The 21,540-nt window shown below is 47.7% G+C and overlaps 2 protein-coding genes across 5 annotated transcripts; both read left to right on the top strand.

Moving 5' to 3' along the window:
• Positions 1-1,648: 1,648 nt before the first annotated feature.
• DHDDS (dehydrodolichyl diphosphate synthase subunit) lies at positions 1,649-16,136 on the top strand. 4 transcript variants are annotated; one of them, XM_072885127.1, is made up of 9 exons: positions 1,649-1,721; positions 3,123-3,206; positions 4,130-4,246; positions 5,433-5,575; positions 6,953-7,069; positions 7,270-7,371; positions 8,041-8,155; positions 10,127-10,234; positions 13,283-16,134. In XM_072885127.1, exons 2-9 carry the CDS (start codon positions 3,144-3,146, stop codon positions 13,517-13,519), a joined length of 1,002 nt encoding a protein of 333 aa, XP_072741228.1. In that variant the 5' UTR covers positions 1,649-1,721; positions 3,123-3,143; the 3' UTR covers positions 13,520-16,134. The 4 variants fall into 4 exon arrangements, with proteins under 4 accessions (XP_072741228.1, XP_072741230.1, XP_072741229.1 ...); XM_072885129.1 differs by having other exon boundaries at positions 1,677-1,721; positions 3,128-3,206; positions 13,283-16,135; XM_072885130.1 differs by lacking the exon at positions 1,649-1,721 and adding an exon at positions 3,986-4,048 and having other exon boundaries at positions 3,135-3,206; positions 4,134-4,246; positions 13,283-16,136.
• A 618-nt stretch (positions 16,137-16,754) lies between these two features.
• HMGN2 (high mobility group nucleosomal binding domain 2) lies at positions 16,755-20,520 on the top strand. Its single transcript, XM_072885294.1, has 6 exons — positions 16,755-17,040; positions 17,956-18,000; positions 18,342-18,371; positions 18,695-18,745; positions 19,071-19,166; positions 19,619-20,520. Exons 1-6 carry the CDS (start codon positions 17,026-17,028, stop codon positions 19,652-19,654), a joined length of 273 nt encoding a protein of 90 aa, XP_072741395.1. The 5' UTR covers positions 16,755-17,025; the 3' UTR covers positions 19,655-20,520.
• Positions 20,521-21,540: the final 1,020 nt, after the last annotated feature.

The following is a 21,540-nucleotide window of genomic DNA, read 5'->3' as shown; positions in this document are numbered from 1 at the left end:
TCGGTTGTGCCGGGGAAACTGCTGCCCCCCTAATTCTTGTATCTGTCTTGAAGAATCGTGTAGGACCTTTCCCCCCTCGCCCCCAGTTTAATGGTTTGGTGATTTTTCTGATAGATGTCTAGTGTGTGTAAATACCTCTGTAAATCTTTCCATTTTCTCTCAGTATTCTCCTTGATTATTGTTTACAAAAGTTAAGAGGAAAAAAAAAAAAAGAAAAAAAAATAGCCAAAGCATCTAATAGGTTATGGACCAGGGAGACAGGATCTTCTCTGCGTACTCTGCCTTGCAACTCTGTGTGGGGATATGAGCTCTGTAACCATCCCTGGCCTAGGCTAAAGCAAATAGCAAACGGCTTAGAGAATCACTCAGGTTTCCCCCGGGGCCAGCGTGGTACCGGGATCCACGAAAACAGGGATTTTTATCTGTAAAGGGAAGCCACGTTGGAGAAGATGGGATTGATTCGCATCTTCTCGTTGCATTTGCCGTTGTGGTTCTTCCCGTATCTTGACAATAATTAATTAAATTGCTGCATCATCACCCACCCTGCCCATGCTCGGCTTGCAGGCGCTGGGCACTATGCATTACGGGACAGTGAATCGCGGGCGGATGAGGCTGCACACTCAGGGTCCTGCCGTAACACGGGAGCGTTTGAATGTATGAGAAAAAGATGTCTCTCATGAGAGGGTGTCTCCCCTGGTGCGAAAGCCTTGAGTCACAAGATTGTCTACGAGGAGACGGAAGAATGTAATCCATGTTTACTGCTAGCAACCAAAGCTTGTTTGTGTCAAACTCTTGAATTTTTATGAAGTGGGTGGGAGGGAGGGAATAATCGGGGTGGCTGTGTGGCTCAGGGCTTACCCCGAGCCGCGCTTTCCAAAGAGATTTCCTGTGGGAGCCCCTGCAGCGAGATCCCCAGTTCCTGTTGCTGCAGGTTTTTCCCCCTCCTTTCATTTTTTTAAAATTTGTTTTTGTACCAACTATGTAAAATGTGGGGTTTTTTTTTTTCTTTTCTGGAAAAAAAAAAATAAAGACCATGGGCAATGGCTGCTGGTGATGTTCTGTGTGCAGTTACTCTTTTTTTCCTCCCCTGGGGTTGAGAAGCCCAGACCCAAAACGGGTGCTGCCTGGGCAGAGGGGGAGGTAGCGCCAGGAGCTGGGGTACCCCACAACCGATTCGTCCTGCTGCTGATAACCAGCCCGGTCGTGCTGCCAGCTTCCAGCCCCCCATAACCACCCTGGCCTCACTACCAGCCTGTGGCCGCCTCTCCCCATACCCCACCTATCCTCACAGCCCCCCACAACCAACCCAGCCCCACCGTGAGCTTGCAGTGACCCGTGAACACCCCACTGCACCAGGCCACCCCAACTCTGGCACAGCCCTGTCAGCCCACAGCCCCCCATAACCGCCCCGGCCCTGCCAGGCCGCCTCAAAACCAAGCTGACCCCCCCGCGTCAGCCTGCAGCCGCCTCACAACCACGCTGGCCCCGCCGTTGGCCTGCAGACCCCCCCCCGAGCTGCCCCATAACCACCCTGGTCCCCCATCACCGCCCGGGCCTCGCTGCCACCCCCATCACCTCAGACAGGCCCCGCGCGTGCGCAGGAGCCCCGCCCCCGCGGCGCCTGCGCCTGCGCGCCCCTCCCGCCCTGGGCGCCGGCGGTTGACGCAGCCGGAAGAGCACGTCACCCTCTGGCGGAGGCTGAGGCGGCGCCGCCGGGCGAGGTAACGGGCGGCGGCGGGGCGGGAAGCGGGGCGGGCGGCGGGGCAGCCGCTCGGGGTTGGGGTTGGGGGGTGTCGTCTCCTTCCACCGGGTCTCTCCCGCCGGCGCCCCTCGGCGGCCGCTTCCCTCCCATTACGGAGCCGAGAGAGGCCTGAGGAGAGCGGGGAGATCCGGCCTGCGCTCCCCGCCTCCCCCGTGCCTGGTGGGGAAGGCTGGGGAGGGCCTGTCTCGGGCCTGTCTCGCCCCGAGGGGGTGCTCCGGGTGTTCTTCCCCCTCTTCTCCGCGTCTGCTCGCTGCCGGCGGTGGGTGGCAGGCAGGCCGTCGGCAGGGAGAGCTGCCGCCCGGAGAGAGAGCGGCCGAGGGCCGTGAAGCCCCAGCCGGCTGGGCAGGAGCGAGCCACATCCTGCCTGGTGCTCTGTCCTTGGCTTACAGACAAGGGTTTTCTTTGTGAGGCTTATTTTTTAAGATGACTGTGTGAAATCGTACGTAAAAGATTGATTGCTGGTAACAGCCAAAGATGGTACTGGAAGAGAATGTGTTTTCAGCCTGAGCTATTCAAGGGGAGCATTAAGAGCTTTAGCAACAGAGCCTGAGGTTCAGCGGTTCCTTGCCTTAATGTTTTGTGGCTGCATCTGTGGCTAGAGATTGCTTCCTGAGGGAAGAGGCAGAGAAGGCCAATACAGAAAATTAATGCAATCGGTGTAATTTGAATCTGCTTCAGTCCCTCGATGTGTACCAGGTGGTTGGATCTGGACTATTTTCCCCACAGCTCTCTCTTCACAGCTGCTTTGCCCACGTCTCTCAGGGTTCCTAGCTGAGAGAATTGAAGATTAACGTGGAATTTTGGCAAACTCTTGTATCTTGTTAGCTCAAACCAGATACTAGTATTTGATGTGCAGATACCGTGGTAGAAAACCCAATATTTTTACAGCTCCAGAGCCTGAAGTTCTCTACTTGTGAAGTAAAAGAAATATCAGTGGTGACACTAGCGCAGGGTAGCTGGTGATGTAGATGGTTGCTTCATTGGACGGGTTTCCAACACAAAAGCATTGAAGGTCGGTTTGCGCTGCTGCCACCCTGTGACTCGCCTGGTGGTAGCCCAAATTGTGGGTCTGTGCTAACTCACCAGTTAGTTCGGCTGGAAGATGCAGTAATTTTTTTTTTCTTGCTACCTGCTAGTGCAGAATCCACTCTCGTGACATACAGCTGGAAAAATCCAGAGCTCATTTCTGAGCTTCCCCCATTGTCTGCTTATCAAAGTACTTGTGCAGATGATAAAAAGGGCTCCAAAGCAGCTAGTCAATGCTTATTTTTCCCAGGTGATGGTTTGTAGTGTTGCTTTGGGCTCAAACAGAATCTTCTGTACCTCTAACCCCGTTATTTTCATCTTCCCGTTGAAAAAGAAAAGGAGCTCTCGGTAAGACATGTCGTGGATCAGAGAAGGCGAGCTGACCATCATAGAGAGGTTTTGTGCCAACGTCATTAAGGTAAGGAATGAATCTGGTTACCTGTGGTGAAGAATTGGTAGTTTCATTAGGGTTCAGTGCGGAACTGTCTCTGTGACTGCTCTGCTCTAGAAATATAGTGTTGCTTGCAAGGGTACGTATTAACGCTGGCACTGGAGGTACATCGCTAAACAGCATTCGAGGATGGAAAATTACTTAAGCTTGGTCTTGCAGATGAGTGGGGCTGTAGGTGGTGCTTGCCAATAATGAGCTTACACTCCCAGGCTTCCATGTTTTGTGCCCTTGCTGATGAAGGCAGGGCATGGGAGAGGGAGAGAAACAAGATGGTTGGATTATGAGTCTAAGAAATGAAACTGAGGTTCTGCTGAGTAGAATAATAACTCGCCAGTTCCAGGAAAATTCTGTCCTTGCTCAGCAGAGTCATGAGACTGGTGATGCTATCCTTCTCACAAAAGGATCTGTGCAGACCTAATGAGGTCAGTGGAAAGGGATACTCTTAAGTGGGGGAAAGTCTCATGACTTTTTTTTGTTTTCTCTTAAGTTAATTGTGTCTGTGAAAATGTCTGTGAACTCTGAAATAAAAAGTACTTACAATCACAGCAGCATAAAACTGTGTGCTGCAGGGAGGTAGCTGTAGCAGTGCTGCTCTCTCTCCTGAATACTACAGTTCTCTGTTGTGTGATAGAAATGGGGAGGGCAAAGTTGCTTTTCAGTTTAGGCAGTGGTCAATACTGGTATGCTTTTTTAGAGAGCCTAAACTGGGGTTAACAGAGAGATAATTAGCATCTTACTCTTTCCAGCTCCAGACTTGAAGCTGGGAGATACCACTGCACTCCTACAAATAAGCAGTGCTGCCAGGAACGGTGGGACTAAACTCTCTGCGATGCAAGGTGCCAGCTTGGCTGTTCGCTTTCTGGTCTGTTGTGTTTCTCCTTATTTTCTAGGCAGGTCCAATGCCCAAGCATGTTGCCTTCATCATGGATGGCAATCGCCGTTACGCCCAAAAGTGCCACGTGGAGAGACAGCAGGGGCATTCGCAAGGCTTTGATAAGCTGGCACAGGTGGGAAGGATGTTTGCTGCCTTTTAGTTGTGTGTTGAAAGTTTGAGCCGTGTTCACCAGCTGACTTGTTTACCACTTGACTGGTGTATTGTGTTCCTTTCCTTCACCGAGTCAGGCCTGTGCTTGGAGCTGACATTAGTCATCAGGGTTCCCAACTTCGGCTCCTCTCTCTCTCTGTCCTGGTTTCAGCTGAGATAGAGTTAATTTTCTTTATAGTGGCTGGTATGGGGCTATGTTTTGGATTTGTGCTGAAAACAGTGTTGATAATACAGAGATGTTTTAGTTGTTGCTGCACTGGTCAAGGACTTTTCAGCTCACCATGCTCTGCCAGGAGCAGAAGAAGCTGGGAGGGGACACAGCCAGGACAGTTGACCCAAACTGACTAAAGGGCTATTCCATACCATATGATGTCATGCTCAGTATATAAAGCTGGGGGAAGAAGAAGGAAGGGGGGACGTTGGGAGTGATGGCGTTTGTCTTCCCAAGTCACCGTTACGCGTGCTGGAGCCCTGCTGTCCTGGAGATGGCTGAACACCCGCCTGCCCATGGGAAGGAGTGAAGGAATTCCTTGTTTTGCTTTGCTTGCGTGCGCGGCTTTTGCTTTACTTATTAAACTGTCTTTATCTCAACCCACAAGTTTTCTCACTTTTACTCTTCTGATTCTCTCCCCCGTCCCACGGGGGGGAGTGAGTGAGCGGCTGTGTGGTGCTTAGTTGCTGGTTGGGGCTAAACCACGACATTGTCACCTTGCAGAGTCATTCTAATCATCTATTTTTCTTCCCCTCTGTTTTACACGTGATTAAAATATCTGCCTTGCAGATCTTGAAGCTTTTAATTCTGTGAAGCAGGTTGAATTTTTTTGAAAATGTTGCAAAGGGTACGGTATTATATAATTTATAATGTTATCTACAAGAAGTGCTTTCCCTGGCTGGATTAGTCCCATACCTGTTGTGGATTCACATCCTTAGATAGTGATACTTTCCTCCTGTTCTTTAAGACAAATCTGAAATTCTCATCAAGTGGGTTTCATTGTCAACTCTCGATGGTTGTTTCTTTTGATCCGGTCTTAGTGTAGTGGGAAATGACAGGGAGGTTTTAGCAGTGGAGAAGCTGGGTCTTGCTGACCTGTCTGATTGAGTCTGCTGCTCTGACTTTTGGTTTCCATTATATTTTTGTCTTCTTGCAGACGCTACGGTGGTGCTTAAATCTGGGCATTCGGGAGGTCACTGTTTATGCCTTTAGTATTGAGAACTTTAAACGCTCCAAGGAGGAGGTGGATGGACTAATGGATCTGGCAAGACAGAAATTTAGCCGCCTACTGGAAGAACAGTAAGAATCCCCTCATGTCTGTATCCCACAGGGTGGAACTAAAGCAGAACTTGATTAAGAGGTGTTTACAGGGATGTTACAAGTTGTGAAAATGGATTAAATGAAGGAAGCCGTTCTCCACCTCCAGCTAGAGATTTGTGTTGAGGGGCTCTGCCTGCCTGGATGGGGTGTACAGCTCCTGAGCGTGCACAGTCCCTAAGCACACCAGATTTGTGTCTGTATCGTATGGCTTACTGCGCAACAATCCCATCTAAACAGTTGGAATACTACAGCTTTCAGATGAGCACAGCACAATTAGAAATCCCTGCTTAGCACTAGAGCGCAAGATGCCTTGTTTTCATGAAGTATCAAAGCCTTGTCTTAAATTCTGTCAGAATTCTTGGCAGATCAGAGTTTAGCTCGGCAACTTGCTTTGCGGCAACTTGAGACTTCTACATATGGGCACATGGTGTGTTAACTCACTTGTTGGAGTTGGAGAACTAGTTCACGTATTGCGTATAGATGGAACTAACACAGATTTGAGCGAGCAGGGAGTGGTGCTACAGTGCCTTGTTGCTCATGGGGTATGTTTGTTTCCCCACGCCTGACTGGTGCGAAGAGTGGTGCATGGAAGGGGTGCTTATCTGGTTGAAGTAAATTTGAAAGGCAGTGAGGGGATGCAGCTGGAAGAACGAGAGGGAGAGGATAGCATGTGTATGCTAGTAGAAGTTGGGAAGATCAGGGCTATCTGAGCACTGCAGTACACCATGATTCAAAGAGGCCATTTCTCTGGTTCATACCCAAAGCGGCAGAGTTTGTACCACCAGACAGACAGCAGCAGGAACCTGTAAGATCCCATGGGGTGTCTTGTCTGCTCAGAGTAATGCTGTAGCAGGCAAGGATGATTTCCTAGCTCATCTGAGGTTCACTCCGCCACCCCCGTCCCACCCTCACATGTTAATCTTTCCTTACACCAGAAAGTAGTTGTGCTACTCTGTGGGTGACTATTAGTCATCTTAATTTTTTATTAGTTATAGGTGGCCAGAGTCTATGGTTGTATTCTAAGTTTTCCATATGGATTTTTATAACTTCGGGTAGGAATGCCTAACCTGTGATAATTTTCTAGTGCTTTGGTTATGTTTGTACCTCAGGAACTTGTATGGAGAATGATCAGTTTCCCTTTACAGAGTGGTTTGGGATGATCAACTCTAAGCCAGGTGTCAACACCTGAAAAACATTTGGTCATTTTGCCTTTTTCCCATTCCTAGTTTTGCTGAAGCTATGCCTGCTACATGCCTGCTGTTTTCATTTGGTGGATGTTACGCAAGGCAAACATGGCACTCATGCAGCAGGGACTGATCTGTTTTCTGTAGTCCTCACTCTTGTTGTTGGGTGTAGGGAGAGCTTGAAGAAGCATGGGGTGTGTATCCGTGTCCTTGGGGACCTGCCACTTCTGCCCTTGGATATTCAGGAGCTGATTGCCCAAGCTGTGCTGGCAACTAGGAACTACAACAAGTAAGTAACGCACAGTTTAAAGTAGCTGATACCTCATGCCTTCCTCTTCTACCTGAAGGCTGAGACTTGGCAGACATGATACACCTCTTTTTTTTTTTCTTTGTCCTACAAGCACACATACCTGTTGTAGATATTCTGCTCTCTGTCATCTGCTGTACCTTCCTTAGGTTAGTCTTTCACATATTTCTCATCTTTTTCAGATGCTTTCTAAATGTCTGCTTTGCATACACATCGAGACATGAAATCAGCAATGCTGTCAGGGAGATGGCATGGGGGGTGGAACAAGGACTGCTTGAGCCCAGGTAACTCTTGTCTTTCTGTGTGAGGCTGATAGATGAAGACTGCCTGGTCTTACCTCCTACGCTTTATTAATAATCTCTTAGAAGCCAAGTGGCTTTTAAATAGATCTCATTAAACCAGTATGACTGGAACAAATGACTTAAAGTTACTATGCAATGTTTGTTTTTTATTATTTTGGTTACCGTAGTGATAGATACACAACCAAGACAGAATAGAAATTAGGTCTGTGTCTTAAGTTAGTTTAAATGTGAAGGCAGATTTTACGCCACAACAATTGGCTGCTTGGCTGGCAATCTTAGCTATGAGGTCAAACAACAGATGAATCACAAATACTGAACTGTTCCTCCACCCTGGAGGAGATGGCGTAGTTAGCGCACTGCTCTCTGCTCGAGATGGAAGTCCTTACAGTCTGGTTCCACCACTGTATTATGTTTCAAAGAGCACTGGGGGGATACTTGGGGCTGAAAGAGCATTTGAGATAGCCTGTGGAGCAGACAGCAGTGTCGATCAGAAGCAAGCTGATGACTGGCTGTGGTACAGCTCCACCACCCAGTTTTCATCTGCAGTCCAGTGTTTATAAAAAAAAAAAACCCTCAGTAATTCTGATTTAGTAGTGCCACCTCCGTCGGGTCAGGAAAGTGGTCTTAATAAGATGCTTCTGTCTTTCTTAGTGATGTGTCTGAATCGTTGCTTGATAAGTGTCTGTACACCAACAACTCCCCTGACCCAGACCTCCTGATTCGAACCTCTGGAGAGGTTCGGTTGAGTGATTTCTTGCTCTGGCAGGTAAAGTCTTTGTTTTCTCCTTGAAATATTCCAGCTTTGCATCAGAGTGTTCTACTGACTCCAGGCGTGAGCTGACATGAGGGCTCTTAAACTCTCTCTGCCGAGGGTTAGGTGACCTCTTGGATGGACTGAGTGCTGAGGCACATCTGAGGAATCTGTTTCTTGCTGTTCTGTGATTGCCTAAAATACTTTGCAGCACAAGTCTGAAATTGTATCATCCTGAAAACACTCAGTAAGAAATCACAAATCAGTCTAGCTGACAGCAGTCAAGGAAATAATGAATTGCTCATCCTTTTGCTCCTCTTCTCACATTTAGGTAATTTCTTATTTGATTGGTAAATTCCTGGCTTTGATTAATTTAACCTGGCAATATGTTTCCTGGGATGAGGAAATCCCAGGAAGGATTTCTAGATTCCTGGGAGAGGTGTTTGTCACACGTCAGCTGTAGGTATTGGAGGTGTAACCCTATAGCGTACATGTCATGTACATGCCTGATTTGTCACAGTTTCAGAAGTTTATTTGACTTTCATAATGAAACGAGACCCCACAAGACAGGTTCTAAGGATGGCAAAGTCAAATCAGCATGACTAGGCTGCTAAGCTAAAACATAGTAAGTACTTAACGCATATAAAGTTCATGTATTTCCAGTTACAGTATCCAAAGCCACTTCCATTTCTCTCTCTCCTGTGCTAGGCAATATTGACTTGTTTGTAACCCAGACTTTGCAGGAGAACAGTTGAGTCAAGCTGCTTTACTTAAAGCTTTAACATTTTGGTTTTACATGTATAATTTGGAGTGAAAACCTAATTGCCTTTAAGCAACCACATCAAATGTTCCTATTCCAACTTCTTTAATTGGCAAGTTCACAGAAACTTTCTGGCCTGAGTTGCAGTTGCCTACAAAGGCATCTCCCTCTCCTCCCTGTATTTTTGGGCACACGTATACCCTGGATGGGTGTCAATGCTGCAAACTAACGATTTGCTTGCTCCTCTTGGTGGTAGTCCTGGCAGAGGTGCCTCGGAGACTGAGCTTGTAACTGGTGAAGCATTACTGAGGAAGTTGCTGCCCTGTGAGTCTGGCTGGCGTGATGCCCCTCTCCTGTGCCATGGATTACAGCAGAAGCAGCAGAGGAGAACGTGTGCTTGTGCTCCCACTCTGCCAGCTCACAAGTCAGAGCATTAGTGCAAATTTCCTTTCGCTAGCGATCATGTGTGTCCTGACAGCCCCAAAGTAGGAGCACATTGTGCTATTCAGGATGATTCTCTGGTATCAAAGAAAATGCCCTTATGGTGGGGTTTTTTTTATAGAATTGACACTAAGATTTTCTATATCATTACAATTTTAAGAGTCATGCAGAGTCCTTTTTAGTGTTAGATTTTTGTAGTAATGGTCATAGGAACACATTTACTTGAAACTTTGAGGAACTTGATGGTGAAAATAGGTTTTAACTTGAAAGCTTGCATCTTTCAGCTCTAGGATATCTTCAGTGCACCACAACTCTGAGATTCATTAAGCACTTTAAATGCCATGAGTGGGCAGCAAGGAATATCACGAGATGTCATTTGATGAATGGCTTAAATGTCATGTCCTGATCCTCAGTTCATCTGTTATTCCCTTAACTCAGCCCTTGGTAGTCCAGTGTTGCTATTTTAGTTTTGTTATAAGTCTGTGATGCTTAAGCTATTAAAAATACCTCTGTGAAGACCAACATAGCATTAGAAAGAATTCTGCTGGTATTTTTACAGGAGTGGATGACTAGTGTCCCAGCATTAAAAACTAATTAGAAAAACTCTACATTGTGCAATTTCAAAGTCTCCTGGCTGTTATTTATTTCATTTTAAGTAGAATCTGATAACACAGCCTAGCTAAAATCTTTGTGGGGAAACTGGCATAGTTTGACCAACAGAGCTGCATCTTGATGACTTTTCCCTTGCTAGATGATTAAATTGTTGGTGATCTTGCTTTCTGCAGACATCCCATTCATGCCTGGTGTTTCAGTCAGTCTTGTGGCCAGAATATTCCTTTTGGAACTTGTGTGAGGCTATCCTTCGGTTCCAGATGAACTACAGTGCTTTACAGGTAAGGGAGCCTTAGGGAGATGGAAGGCTCAACACGGCATGTTATCTGCACGGCAGTGTGCTGGAGATCAGGTGAGACAGCGCAAAGCGGGAACAGAGGAGTTGTTCATTTTGTGCGGTTAGTTAAGATCTTGTTTCAGCAGCAGCTAATGCCAGATGCGGTGCTTCTCCTGTACCTTTGTGGCTTGTTACAACATCTTAGCCTGTGGACAGGCTCCTCTACTTTTGGTAATACCTAAAGTATCTGAAGTCACCACTGTCTCTATTACTCATTGCTCATTCCACCAGCTGGAAGTGTCTGTCCCCACTCCTCAGCTGATAGAACAAGTAAACACTCCTGATTTGCTATGGGGTAAAATCAGCCAGTTTAACTCAAACCACTTCATCAGTGGTTTAAGCAAAGACTGCTGAGTTCACTCTGGAATGAGTAGGGAGAATTTGCATGCTCTTCCTCTAACTCTGCTATTGTTTTTAGGGTGGTAACAAGCAGGTTTAGAGTTTCCTTTCTGGGAGCTGAAGTGAGGCTGCCTGAGCTGTGAGACTGTGGACAAAGTGTCCTCCTTCTGGTGGGTCCAGATGTGCCTACTGAAGAGATTGTTCCTATTGCTCATTGTCATGGTTCCTCTCCTCTTAGATTTGTCGTTGTGAACTTTCCCTGACCTGGTCAGATAAATCTGGCCAACTTAGTAGTGACTTAGCAATCTGGCTATTTTTAAGCAAAACAAGTCTGGGAGCTGGAGCTCTTGATGGGGAAATCTGGGGGGCAGCAGCTTGTAGCACAGAGACAGCAGTAACTGGCAGGAGGAGGAACTCAGTGTGGTGACTCTTACCTCCGCCATATCTGGTTGCTGAGCATGTCTGTTCCTTAATTATTTGCGTCCTCTGTTTTTAAAGACAGACGTTATATTGCCCTTTTCTACCTTCAGGAACCTTGCTCACCTCTGAGACTTGTCAATGAGATTATAGACAGTCATGGTTATGGGTGAATTTAATCAGGTCCAGTCAGTCTGGAAGCATCCAAATTCTCCATGTCCTTAACCTTTTATTCCTGTTTCTGCCCCAAGTCTGGCCTTTTACTACCAGCAATTCATTGTATTAATACAACTAATGGCATTCACCTTCTGCATGAAGAGGAAAGCAAAAAAGGCAGTAGTGTTTGTCACTGACATCAGCTTTGCCTCTGTCTTGAGTGGTAAGGTCACTGTTCTGATTTTGCTCTTAGTGCTAATTTCTGATGGGTAACAAATGCTTCTTCTGTTTCTAGCTAGTCTCATCTTTCTTAGTTCTTGTTTGTGGCTCTGTGTGTGTTCATGCTATGCTATTATCAAGGTTTCTTATCGGCCAGATTTGTTCCTTGGTTAGTTTTCTTGCTGTGAAACCCACTTTGTCCACAGTGTGTGAGGCTGCCCTTGTTTTAAGGGATGCAACCCAGTTGTGCAGAAGGGAGGACCTCTCACTCAAAGGAACCACTGAGATTAAGCAGCTTTTGTTCACATTTGAAATAGGTGATCTTGGAAGCCAAAAGTATCTGGAGCTCTTGAAGCAAATTACCTTGGTGGAAGGGTTGCTTGTCAGTGAGAGTGGTGGGGCTAGGGGTTTGACTTGCTGAGAAGCCAGAGTATGTGACAGCAGGTGTGTCTACTGTGGGAGAGTGCTGCTGCGTTCAGGACACTGGAGGCAGTTACAGTGTGGATAGGCAGCTGGATGGAAGGTTTGACAAGGTACAGAATTGATTTGGAAGCATTTGACAAAAGATCCTTCTGTCAACTCAAACAGCATCATGTTTAATAGCTATCTTCATTTTCCAGTTAGCCTGCTGCTCAGGGGAGTCTGCTAGTTCGTTGTTGCTCACCGCTTAGTCCCAGGTTGAGCTATAACCTGCTTTTGGTACATGGTAGACCGAGGGAGAGCATGCAGATGTCAGTTGGCAAGCCTGTTCTATGGAAGTGGTCACACTGGGTCTTTTCTGGTGAATAGACAGAATTTCACTTTGTCCAAGGATGGAAGTCTTATGCTGAGCAGGCTGATGATCTTTGCATTTCAAATAAGCAGAGCTACAGCAGTGGAGCACTATCAATTCAGTGGGCTTTCTGTAGCTAGGGATATTTCTACTCTCATTCCCAGCACAACAAAAGCTAATTTACAGTGCCAGAGCATAGACTACTGACTTGGGCACAGCGAAAGTGTGGTGAAGAGTGAGTCAGGCTCTCATTAGAGTAATTATTTCTTCTCGCTCATTTGAAAGGCCAGCACTCCCTAAGTGTGTGTACATCAGGTTATGTCACAGTGACCAGTTTTACTCTTTTTAAAAATGAAAGCTTAATATTCCTGCATGCAGATGTGTTTTTGCTGTTGGAGGCTGCAGGCTAGGATATGTGCAATAAGAAGAAATACAAAAGTGGTGTTCTGCAAAAATATTTCAAATACTTGAAGGGTAGGCAAGGATAGCTACTGCCTTTACCTTTCTGCTGCCCATCCTGCTGTGTCTCGAGCCGGTACATTATTAGATCACAGACATTTGGGAACGCTGAGCCCACTCTTGCTTTTTTATTGAAGCTGATTAGCTCAATACCTGATCATCAGCTCAAAGAATTGCCCCATAAATCATTGTTCGGAATCCCCTAAAACCTTTCAGCTGCTGTGTGAATAGGCTCAAAGTTTCTGTGATGACACTGGCAAGGACAGCTTGTGTGCACGTCTGTGGTTTGAAAGTCCTCTTGTATGCTCTTCCTCTCTGATTCTGATATCTGAAGGGTTTTTTTCCACAATCTGTCATGACCTTTATCTATTTTAACTAGGAGTTAATGCTGTGAGCAGACTTGTGTCTTGGGGAGAAGGTCCAGAAGGATATCCTTGTATTTTTTTATAACCAATCAAGCAGGCTGCTTCAAAGTGGAGGAGGTGCACGCAGAGCCACCCTTCATTTAACCTGCAGATTGATGGCCAAGCAGAAGCTATTTCTTTCATAACCTATGCTGCCTTGCATCTGTACCACAGATGAGCTGAAAGGCCTGGTAAAGTGCTAACGCTCTACTGCTTTTCACTCTAGAAGGCCAGAGACTCCTACATGGAGGAAAGGAGGCGACAACAGATGGAAAGGGATCAGGCTTATGTGACAAAGAAGCTGCAGCAGGAGGGGTTTGCATCCCACGGAGACGCTCAGCGCCGACGGACACTGTTGCAGAAATGCACCGCCACGCGGGAAGAGAGAATCCAGGGCTTTCTACAGGCACTAGAGCACAAGAGAGCGAACTTCTTTGAAAGATTGTGTATGGTGTCTGCATGACATAGGTGCTGGGTTGTTCTTGGGAAGACAGTTTTTAACCGTGTTAGAGGGAACAGCTGCTGCTCAGAGGAATTCACTCGGTGTGGTTCTGCGGTGGGGATGCAGGGCTGCTATAGGACTTTGTCCCCACTGGCCCTGTCCGAGGGCAGGGACAGAGTACTGTGAACCTTTCTAGTTCTATGAATGCTGCTGAGGAAGGTAATGCCGTCCTTCTGTCTCGCCTCCCTGCCCCTGACGATGGAGAATACACGCATCCCGCCATATCTCTGCTGCTTGGTACTTCACAGGTCTGGCTGTTTTGGTGACAAGAAGTTAACTCAAATGAAGCCTCCAGTTCTGTTTGACTCCTCATGAATTGGCCCAGGCAAACCAATTCAGTCCTGTTAAGTCAGCCTGCACTTGAATTCTTTCCATGGCTTCGCAGTAGTGAATCTTCTGTTGAGATTTCCTCTGCTGTCCCATAAGGGGAGCCTTGCTTTCTGTAGGGAGAGGATTATTCCTGGTGAAGAAGGGAGCCCTGTGCCAAGCGGTGGCAGAGGTATTCCCCACTGCCTATTTCATGATAGCATCTTGTCTTTTCTCCACCTGACTGTCATGGTTTTGATGTATCTGCTCTTGGCTTCCAAAGAGCTAAAGCGAGGTGTTGTCAGCCTTGCCGTAAAGAAAAAAAAAAAAAGATACTCCAAAGTTTCGTCAGGTCCTGTGATCTCTTCTGAGCAGTGTAGGTGGGGAAAACCCAAATGCAGAAGATGTTGTTGGAACAGACTGACTGTGCTTAGGAAAGAGGCTCCGAGCAGGCAAGGAAGAAAATCGGTTGGGAATTAACTTCATGGCTTAAAAAGGAAAAGAAGTTAGCTAAAACCAGGTGATGGATACAGTATGCCAAATCCCTCGGAGACCTCTCTAGAGCTGTGACTTAACATCCTATTTCCATGGAATGAGGGAGGGCTTAGTTCAGGAATACAGTAGCCAAAACCAACCTCTGACCCCAGCCAAGATGGTGTAGAAGGGCTGTTTAGCTGATTTAAATGGGAGCGGCCGGAGCAGCTGCAGAGTGTTGTTTGTTCTGTTTTCCATCGGCAGGGAGGTGGACTAGCTAATTTCCAAGATTGTTTCCGTCTCTAATTTCTCCTGGTTTCCGTCCCCATGGTCAAAATAACAGAAAATATCTTGATTTTTGTTTCTGATGCACATACAGGTGCAGCAGTACCAGCTGTTGCTGTTTTTAAAGTGTTCCTTTTTACCTCCAGGTGAAAACTAGAAAATGCAGATTTAAAAGACTTGTAAGTGCTGCAAACTCAGCACTTTGAATGTGATTGTGAAGAGGATAACTACATTGTCAAATTGTGAATAAAGCATATTCATACCCAACTTATTTTAAAAATAAGCTGAACATTTAAAAGTACGTAGAGCTTCTTATTCTAAGGTGTGATGAAGATGGCATCCAGATCTAATATAATATTGTTTAACCTGCAACAGACTCCTCATCTGATTCCTGTTAGACTGGAAACGATTTGAAGGCTGTGTTCTTTTTACAGTCTAGTGTGAGCAATTTGCTGATAGCCCAAGGCTTGGCTGAATGAAGCTCCGTGCATGTACCTCCTCTTGCGTAAGTAGCAAACAGTAGCTTGGATAGAAGTGTGCTGAGATGATGGGAGCCGTCGATTTTAAACTTCTTTTGCTGTATTTTATTTTCTCTGTCTTCACATTTCAGGAAGCAGGCTGTGGAAATAGTTTACTCTCCATGAGATGGAGCACTCTCCACTCTGCTTGGCCAGGCTGATGGGGAGACTGGCTTCTACCTGAGAATGTATTTTTTTGCCTTAAAAAAAAAAAAAAAAGCTTTTCAGTTATATTATGATGATACAGGTGACCAAAGCTACAGTGGTGGTTTTCCACAAAGTAGTAGTACTGTTGCAGGTGCAGTAATTGAAGGATCTGGTTTACAAAAGGCTTGAAGGGAAAGTTTTAATGCCTTTTATAAAAGCCATTGCTGTAGTAGGGGAGGAGAAAAAGCTCTTCAAGCAGAGGAAAAAGGCTTGTGTTACCTGACAGTTTGTTTATTCCGCCTGCATCAGTTATCTAGAAAATACCAGCTTTCCCTGTAAACCTTGCTTCATTAGAGGGTGGGCATAAGTTATACAGGCAAACTCCGCGTTTCAGGAGTGCATCTTTGTGACAGTTGTGGAAATAGAGCTACAGGCTTCTTTCAGTGAGAATTCAACTTCCCTAAATTATGTTTATATGGTGAAGATGTGAAAAATCAGCATGACTGGAAAAATGTGCTCTTCCAGCATTTGAGGTCTGAAAAAGCCTGAGAGATTACCTGGGGAGGGAAGAGGGGAAGTGTGCTCCTTGGGGTGAGTTTTTTTTCTGGATGAGGTTCAATTAAGAGGTTAAAAGTTTGAGGCACAATGAAGTGTATATCTTGTAATTGGATTTGTGCCTGTGTCCAGGTGTGAGAAATGGCCCCTTTTGGAAGGAGCCCAACTTCATACCAGTCACTTAGCGCAAGTAGTGAATTGTTCTAGTGCCATTTTCTTGCATTTGGATATTTTGTCTTTTATTTTAGTGCTGCCTTCTCCTCTCCCTTACTTCTGTTTGGATATAACTCCCCCCCCCCCCCCCCCCCTTTTTTTTTTTTTGACAGGAAAAAGTGCTAACCTTCACTTCCCACACCCGCAGTACCTCCGGGAGCTCCTCTCCAGCTCGCCCTCCCTTCGCCCAGCCCCGGGGGGTGCCGGCCGCGGCAGAGGGCCCCGCGGCAGCGGAGGTGCGCCTGGTGCTGAACGAACAGCTCCGCTCACCTGCGCGCTGCACCGCGCAGCCCTGCGCGCCGCGCGGGCGGGTCTGCCGCTCCCGCCGGAGGAGGGGGTGTCCCCCTTTCCCCGTTACCGGGGGGAGCGGCGGCAGGGCCCGCCGCCTTTCGCTTTTCTCCTTTTCCCCCTTTTTTTTTTTGCCTGCCCCCCGCCCCCCCCCCCCCCCCCCCGGTGTTTCCCGCCCGCGGAGCTCTGTGGGCAGGCGCGGGGGGGGGGCCGGGGGGGGGAAGAGAGGGGGGCGCGAGGCCCCGTTGCGCGCGCGCCACCTCCTCAGCGCGCCCCCCCATCCCCTCCCTCCCCGCCTGGCCCCACCCCACGTGACCCTGGCGGGCCAATGGGCAGGCGGGGCGGTGGGGATCCGGCTGGAACCGGTTGGGCCGCGTCCGGCTCTATATAAAACTTTATAAACACCCGATTCAAATTAGTGGGGTCGGGAGCCAGCGTAGCCAGCCGGGAGGCAGCCCCGCCGCGCCGCCCGCCGCCCAGACAGCCGCTCCGCTCCCTTCTTTCCCCCACCCCCTCCCCCGCTTCTCGCCGCCGCCCCGGACCGAGCGCGCCCGGCTCCCCCCACCCCCCCCCCCTTTCCTCCGCCTTCTCCCTCCGCCCCCTCACGCCGCCCAGCCGAGCTCCTCTCTCCCTCACACACACACGCACACACACACACACACAACACGCCCGCACGGAGCCATGCCGAAGAGAAAGGTACGTGGCGCCGCCGGGCCGGGGGAGCGGGCCGCCCCACCGCGCCCCTCTTCGCCGTAGGGGCCTACCTTCCCGCCGCCCCCCCCCCCGCCTTTACCGCCCGCGCCTGTGGAAGGGGGGGCGGGACTACGCGCTCATCCCCCCTCCTTTCTTCCCCCCCCCCCTTCGGGGCGGTAACGGTTGCGAGGTGGCGCGCGAGGCCCCAACGGGCGCGGGGGTGGGGGCGGGGCGGCGCGGAGACCGCTACCGGGCCGCGCGCGCGGGGGGTAACGGCCGCGGGGGCCGTGCGGCGGCGGGGGGGGGGGAGGGGAGGGGCGCGCGCCGAGCGGCGCCGGTCCGATCCGGTTGGTTTTGGCGGGAGGTCGGGGCGAGGAGGGGGGAGGGGAGGAGCGCCGGTGGGGCGGGAAAGGGCGGGAAGCGGCCGCGCTGCTGGCGCCCGGGCCGCTTTGCCGCCAAAACCGCCGCCCCACGGGGGCAGCCGTGGGCGGGAGCGGGGCCTCCCTGAAGGGGCAGCGCCGCTCCCCCGCCTCCCCCCCACCCCCGGGGGAGGTGGCTGCTCCCGCCCCGCCGTGGGGTGGGTCGGTGTGGGTCTTCCGGCCCGGGGCTTTGCCCGGGGCTCCCGCGGCGGAGGGGCTGCGGCCTTGGGTCCCCCCCCGCCCTCCGGGCGCCGCCGGATCATCCAGCCCCTCCCCGAATCTCGGCGGCCTCCAGAGCGCCCAGCCTGCCGGCGCCGGGGAGCAGGTGGGGGAGCCCCGCCGGCCCGAGGCGCGGCGAAGGCCTGGCAGCCTCCGGGAGCGGGTTGGAAACGTTTCCTCTGCTGATGGGGGGGGGTTTAAAAATAACTGATGGTGCGGGTATGGGGGCTGAGCGTGCCTCCCCTGAACTTGTCGGTACGACTTATGTTTCACGTCCTAGGCTGAAGGAGATACCAAGGGCGATAAGGCCAAAGTTAAGGATGAGGTAAGAAGTTCAATATTTTGAGAAAGTTGGATCATAAAGTGTTTATGTTGGAGAATGAGGTTTAACTTCATCAAAATAAAGACCTGGGGAGGGGTTGGTCTTAGTTGGTTCTGACTTTGCAAAGTATTAGCTGTCTTTTAACCTCAACCATGAAAAAAAATCTCCGTAACTACTGTCAGCTATTAGCAGTGATTGAAGCGGGATAGTCTCACGTTTCTTGAGAACGGGGAAAAAAGCGAACTAAAAACTTAGTTCTGGGATTTTACTACTTTGAAATGAGAGTTACTTATGAGAGGTCACGTTCCATCGCATTAAATGCAATCATTTTTCTTTTTAAATAGCCACAACGGAGATCGGCGAGGTTATCTGCTGTGAGTATTCTCTTGTCGAGCAGAGACGTCACAACGCTCAATAATTTTAAGCTTGAGCATTGAGTACCGCATCTGTGCGAGTGCTGTAGGTAGTCTGGAGAGACTCATTGTTCACTTGAAAGGAAGTTACTCGCTTAACAAACTGTCCCATTGTGTGGTGTTATGGGAGTGGTAGAATAATTGACAAATCACGTAAGTGCTTCAGTTTCAAATGTTTTGCTTTGCTTTCCTAAAACTAAAATATCTGGGTTGCATCTTTTCAAAAAGTAGTCTGTTTCTCTTAAAATAATTTGAATAACACAAGGGGTTTTTCTCGCTTACAGAAGCCTGCTCCTCCAAAGCCAGAGCCTAAACCTAAAAAGGCAGCTCCAAAGGTAAGTCGTTGTGTCAGTGTAGGTTTGTCGGGTAATAACTGATAAAACTTTGAATAACAGCGTAGGTAGTGGTGAAATTGAGCTGCATCGTCACTTCTATAAAGTGGCACTGAAAACTTTTGAATTTGACGAAATTTGCCTAAGAAATACCAAAGTGAAGACTTCACAGTTAGCGTTAGTCTCTTAAACACGCAGATATTTGTGTGTTCCGTTCTTTTCGGGCCCACATCCAGTGTTGGTTTTTACCATTCTAGTTTTGGGATTCTTGTGGCTTAATGACTGGATGTTGGTAACTGTAACGGTGTACGTCATCTTACATTTACAGAAGAGCGAGAAGTTGCCCAAGGGAAAGAAGGGGAAAGCTGATGCTGGCAAGGAGGGAAACAACCCTGCAGAAAACGGAGATGCCAAAACAGACCAGGTATAACAGTGGCTCTGGCAGCTTGTGTTACGTCAGTGAATTATTTTTTTCCGTATCAAACATAGACAGGTCTAGGCTTGCGCTAATGAAGAGGAATTATTGCTTGATTATTTAGACCTGTTGCTTACAGCACTAACACCACATCTACAGGTGGGGGGGGTGTTGCTTGGTTGGTAAAAGAGTTAAAGTTGTCTGCTTGCCAGTTGAAGTTGCCACCTGAAAGTTAGCGTTCTGCCTTGTTCGGAAAACGCATAAAGTTCGCCCGTAATAAAGCAACTTCAGGTTGTCTTTTACGGTACTTCAATTGTTAGATTTTGCTTCATTAAAAATTAGGACGGTGCAGCCCAGGTAAGATTTATTCTGTTCGCAGAACTGCTGTTTAGAAAAATGAGTTATCAGTTGTTTGGTGCAAGTGCGTGGTGTATATTGACTGGTTCCCCTTTTTCTTTTAGGCACAGAAAGCCGAAGGTGCTGGTGAAGCCAAGTAAAATGTGTGAATTTTTGATAACTGTGTACTTCTGGTGACTGTACAGTTTGAAATACTATTTTTTATCAAGTTTTATAACAATGCAGAATTTTGTTTTACTTTTTTTTAAGCTATGTTGTTAGCACACAGACCGCTTCGTTGTTGTGTTTTGAGGGGGGGCAGTGGGGACAAAAGTCACTTAGTCTATTTCTCAGAACCTAAATTTTAATAAGAAAAGTTTTCCTGGTCCCCCAGTTTTTGGAAGAAGGGCTCTTCCTGAATAGAGGCGGAAGGGATTCCTTCATGCTGCACGTCTGTTAAGTTCTGTGAAGTGCATCCGAGTGAACATCGAAGCTCCCAAGATGTCTGTTGCCGACTTCAAAACCGCCGTTTGTAACACCCTCTGTATTTCCTTTTGCGTCCTCGTTTGCCGAGAGCCCATCACTCCGAAATACGGCAAAAACAGCATTTTGGGACTTTCCACTCTAAATGCATTGTCAGGTGATCCGGACTTCTGGTGTCTAATTTGGGATATCATGGCTCTAAAAGGAGCTGTACTTCCTCTTTTATATTGTGGATCTTCAGATTAAGAAACCTGCATTTTAATTTTTTTCCTCTAAAAGTCAGGGTAGGTTTGTGAACAGTTGTTAAACAACATGCTAAATGTGAAAGTGTCCACCCTCACTCTAAACTTTTCCCTCTACAAGTATGAAATGAAGATTCTTCAGTTTTATAGCAACTTTTACGTTTTGGTAGTCCATGAAGGGAGGGGAGTTTGACAGTTGTTGTAAAATGTTGCAGATTGTAGCCCATGTCCTGCCTAAATTACCATGACTGTTTATGAAAAGTACCTTTAATAAAGCTGGATACGGTTTGGCTTGGACTGTTCTTAACGCCTTTCTAATTTCTCTTGCCTTCATTTCCTCTCTAATGTGGTTAGTGTCAGAAGAATACTTGCTGTGTACATGTATGCGTTTGTATTTAGGCGGCGTTTTGCTAATGGCCCAGAATTTGTTTTAAGCATCTTAATTCAGATAATTAATTCAGACTTAATTCACAAGCGAAAAGCGAGATTTCCTTACCTAAAAGCTGGATTGCTGCAGGATGTTTTGAAACTTGGCTTACTCGGAGGCCCAAAATGGAGCATGTGAGTGAATCTACTGAGATAAATAATCTTCGTTACAGTCTAAAAAGTAGTACTAGACAAAAAGGGGAAGAATACAGCAAACTTGCAGTTGCTGCAGAGAAAAATAAATTTGGGTAAGCTTTTCTCGGTAGTGAAACCAGAACTGGTTCCATAAAACTGATTATGTGTTAGATTTCTGCACTTAAGCTTGAATATCGTTGCTTCTGCTAATCAAGTACAGACTTTGCTGTGGCAGTGACTAAGCAGGAAACAAGATTTCTTGAGTAAAAATGCACCAATTTTATACTTGCTGCTTACAGTATAAAGCAGAGCCCAGCCAAAACCCCTAATGTGCGAAAGTCTCGTTCAGTAGCTTTCTGAGATGGAATATTTTTTCCATCTCTGCTTGGCCTTTCTTGGGACTTCAGTCTCCGTTCCCAATTAAGTTCAGTGACCTGTTTCAACCTGTGCTCTTTCCAAGGGAATCCAATGGAAACGAACAGGGCAGAGTTTCACATCAAGAAGTTTTCTGTGCCTGGAGCGCTAGAAGTACTCTAGAACGGCTGGACGTACAGAAAACAGCCAGTTAGAAGTGTACCAATATGAACTACTTTTCCATCTTGCATTATCATAGCTGGTACGTCTAATGTTTGCCCTAGCAAATGTAAGAAAAAAATAATGTTTTAATAATCTTGCACATACCCCACCCAGAAGCAGCAGCTTAGAAATGGCCAACAGAAATACTGACAACCTCCTTGAGCAACCAAGCAGGAGGATGCAGC

Source organism: Ciconia boyciana, chromosome 21, assembly GCF_034638445.1.
Source record: "Ciconia boyciana chromosome 21, ASM3463844v1, whole genome shotgun sequence".
In the NCBI taxonomy this organism is placed as follows: Eukaryota; Metazoa; Chordata; class Aves; order Ciconiiformes; family Ciconiidae; genus Ciconia; species Ciconia boyciana.
This window is presented reverse-complemented; position numbering and strand designations above follow the sequence as displayed.

Excerpts from the sequence above, each read along its gene's own strand:
- DHDDS (XM_072885129.1), top strand. The coding sequence starts at position 3,144 with ATGTCGTGGATCAGAGAAGGCGAGCTGACCATCATAGAGAGGTTTTGT. Across the intron at positions 4,247-5,432 it reads GCTTTGATAAGCTGGCACAG|ACGCTACGGTGGTGCTTAAA; the intron begins GTGGGAAGGATG and ends GTCTTCTTGCAG. Across the intron at positions 5,576-6,952 it reads AGCCGCCTACTGGAAGAACA|GGAGAGCTTGAAGAAGCATG; the intron begins GTAAGAATCCCC and ends TGTTGGGTGTAG.
- HMGN2 (XM_072885294.1), top strand. Across the intron at positions 18,372-18,694 it reads GATCGGCGAGGTTATCTGCT|AAGCCTGCTCCTCCAAAGCC; the intron begins GTGAGTATTCTC and ends TCTCGCTTACAG. Across the intron at positions 19,167-19,618 it reads GAGATGCCAAAACAGACCAG|GCACAGAAAGCCGAAGGTGC; the intron begins GTATAACAGTGG and ends TTTTTCTTTTAG.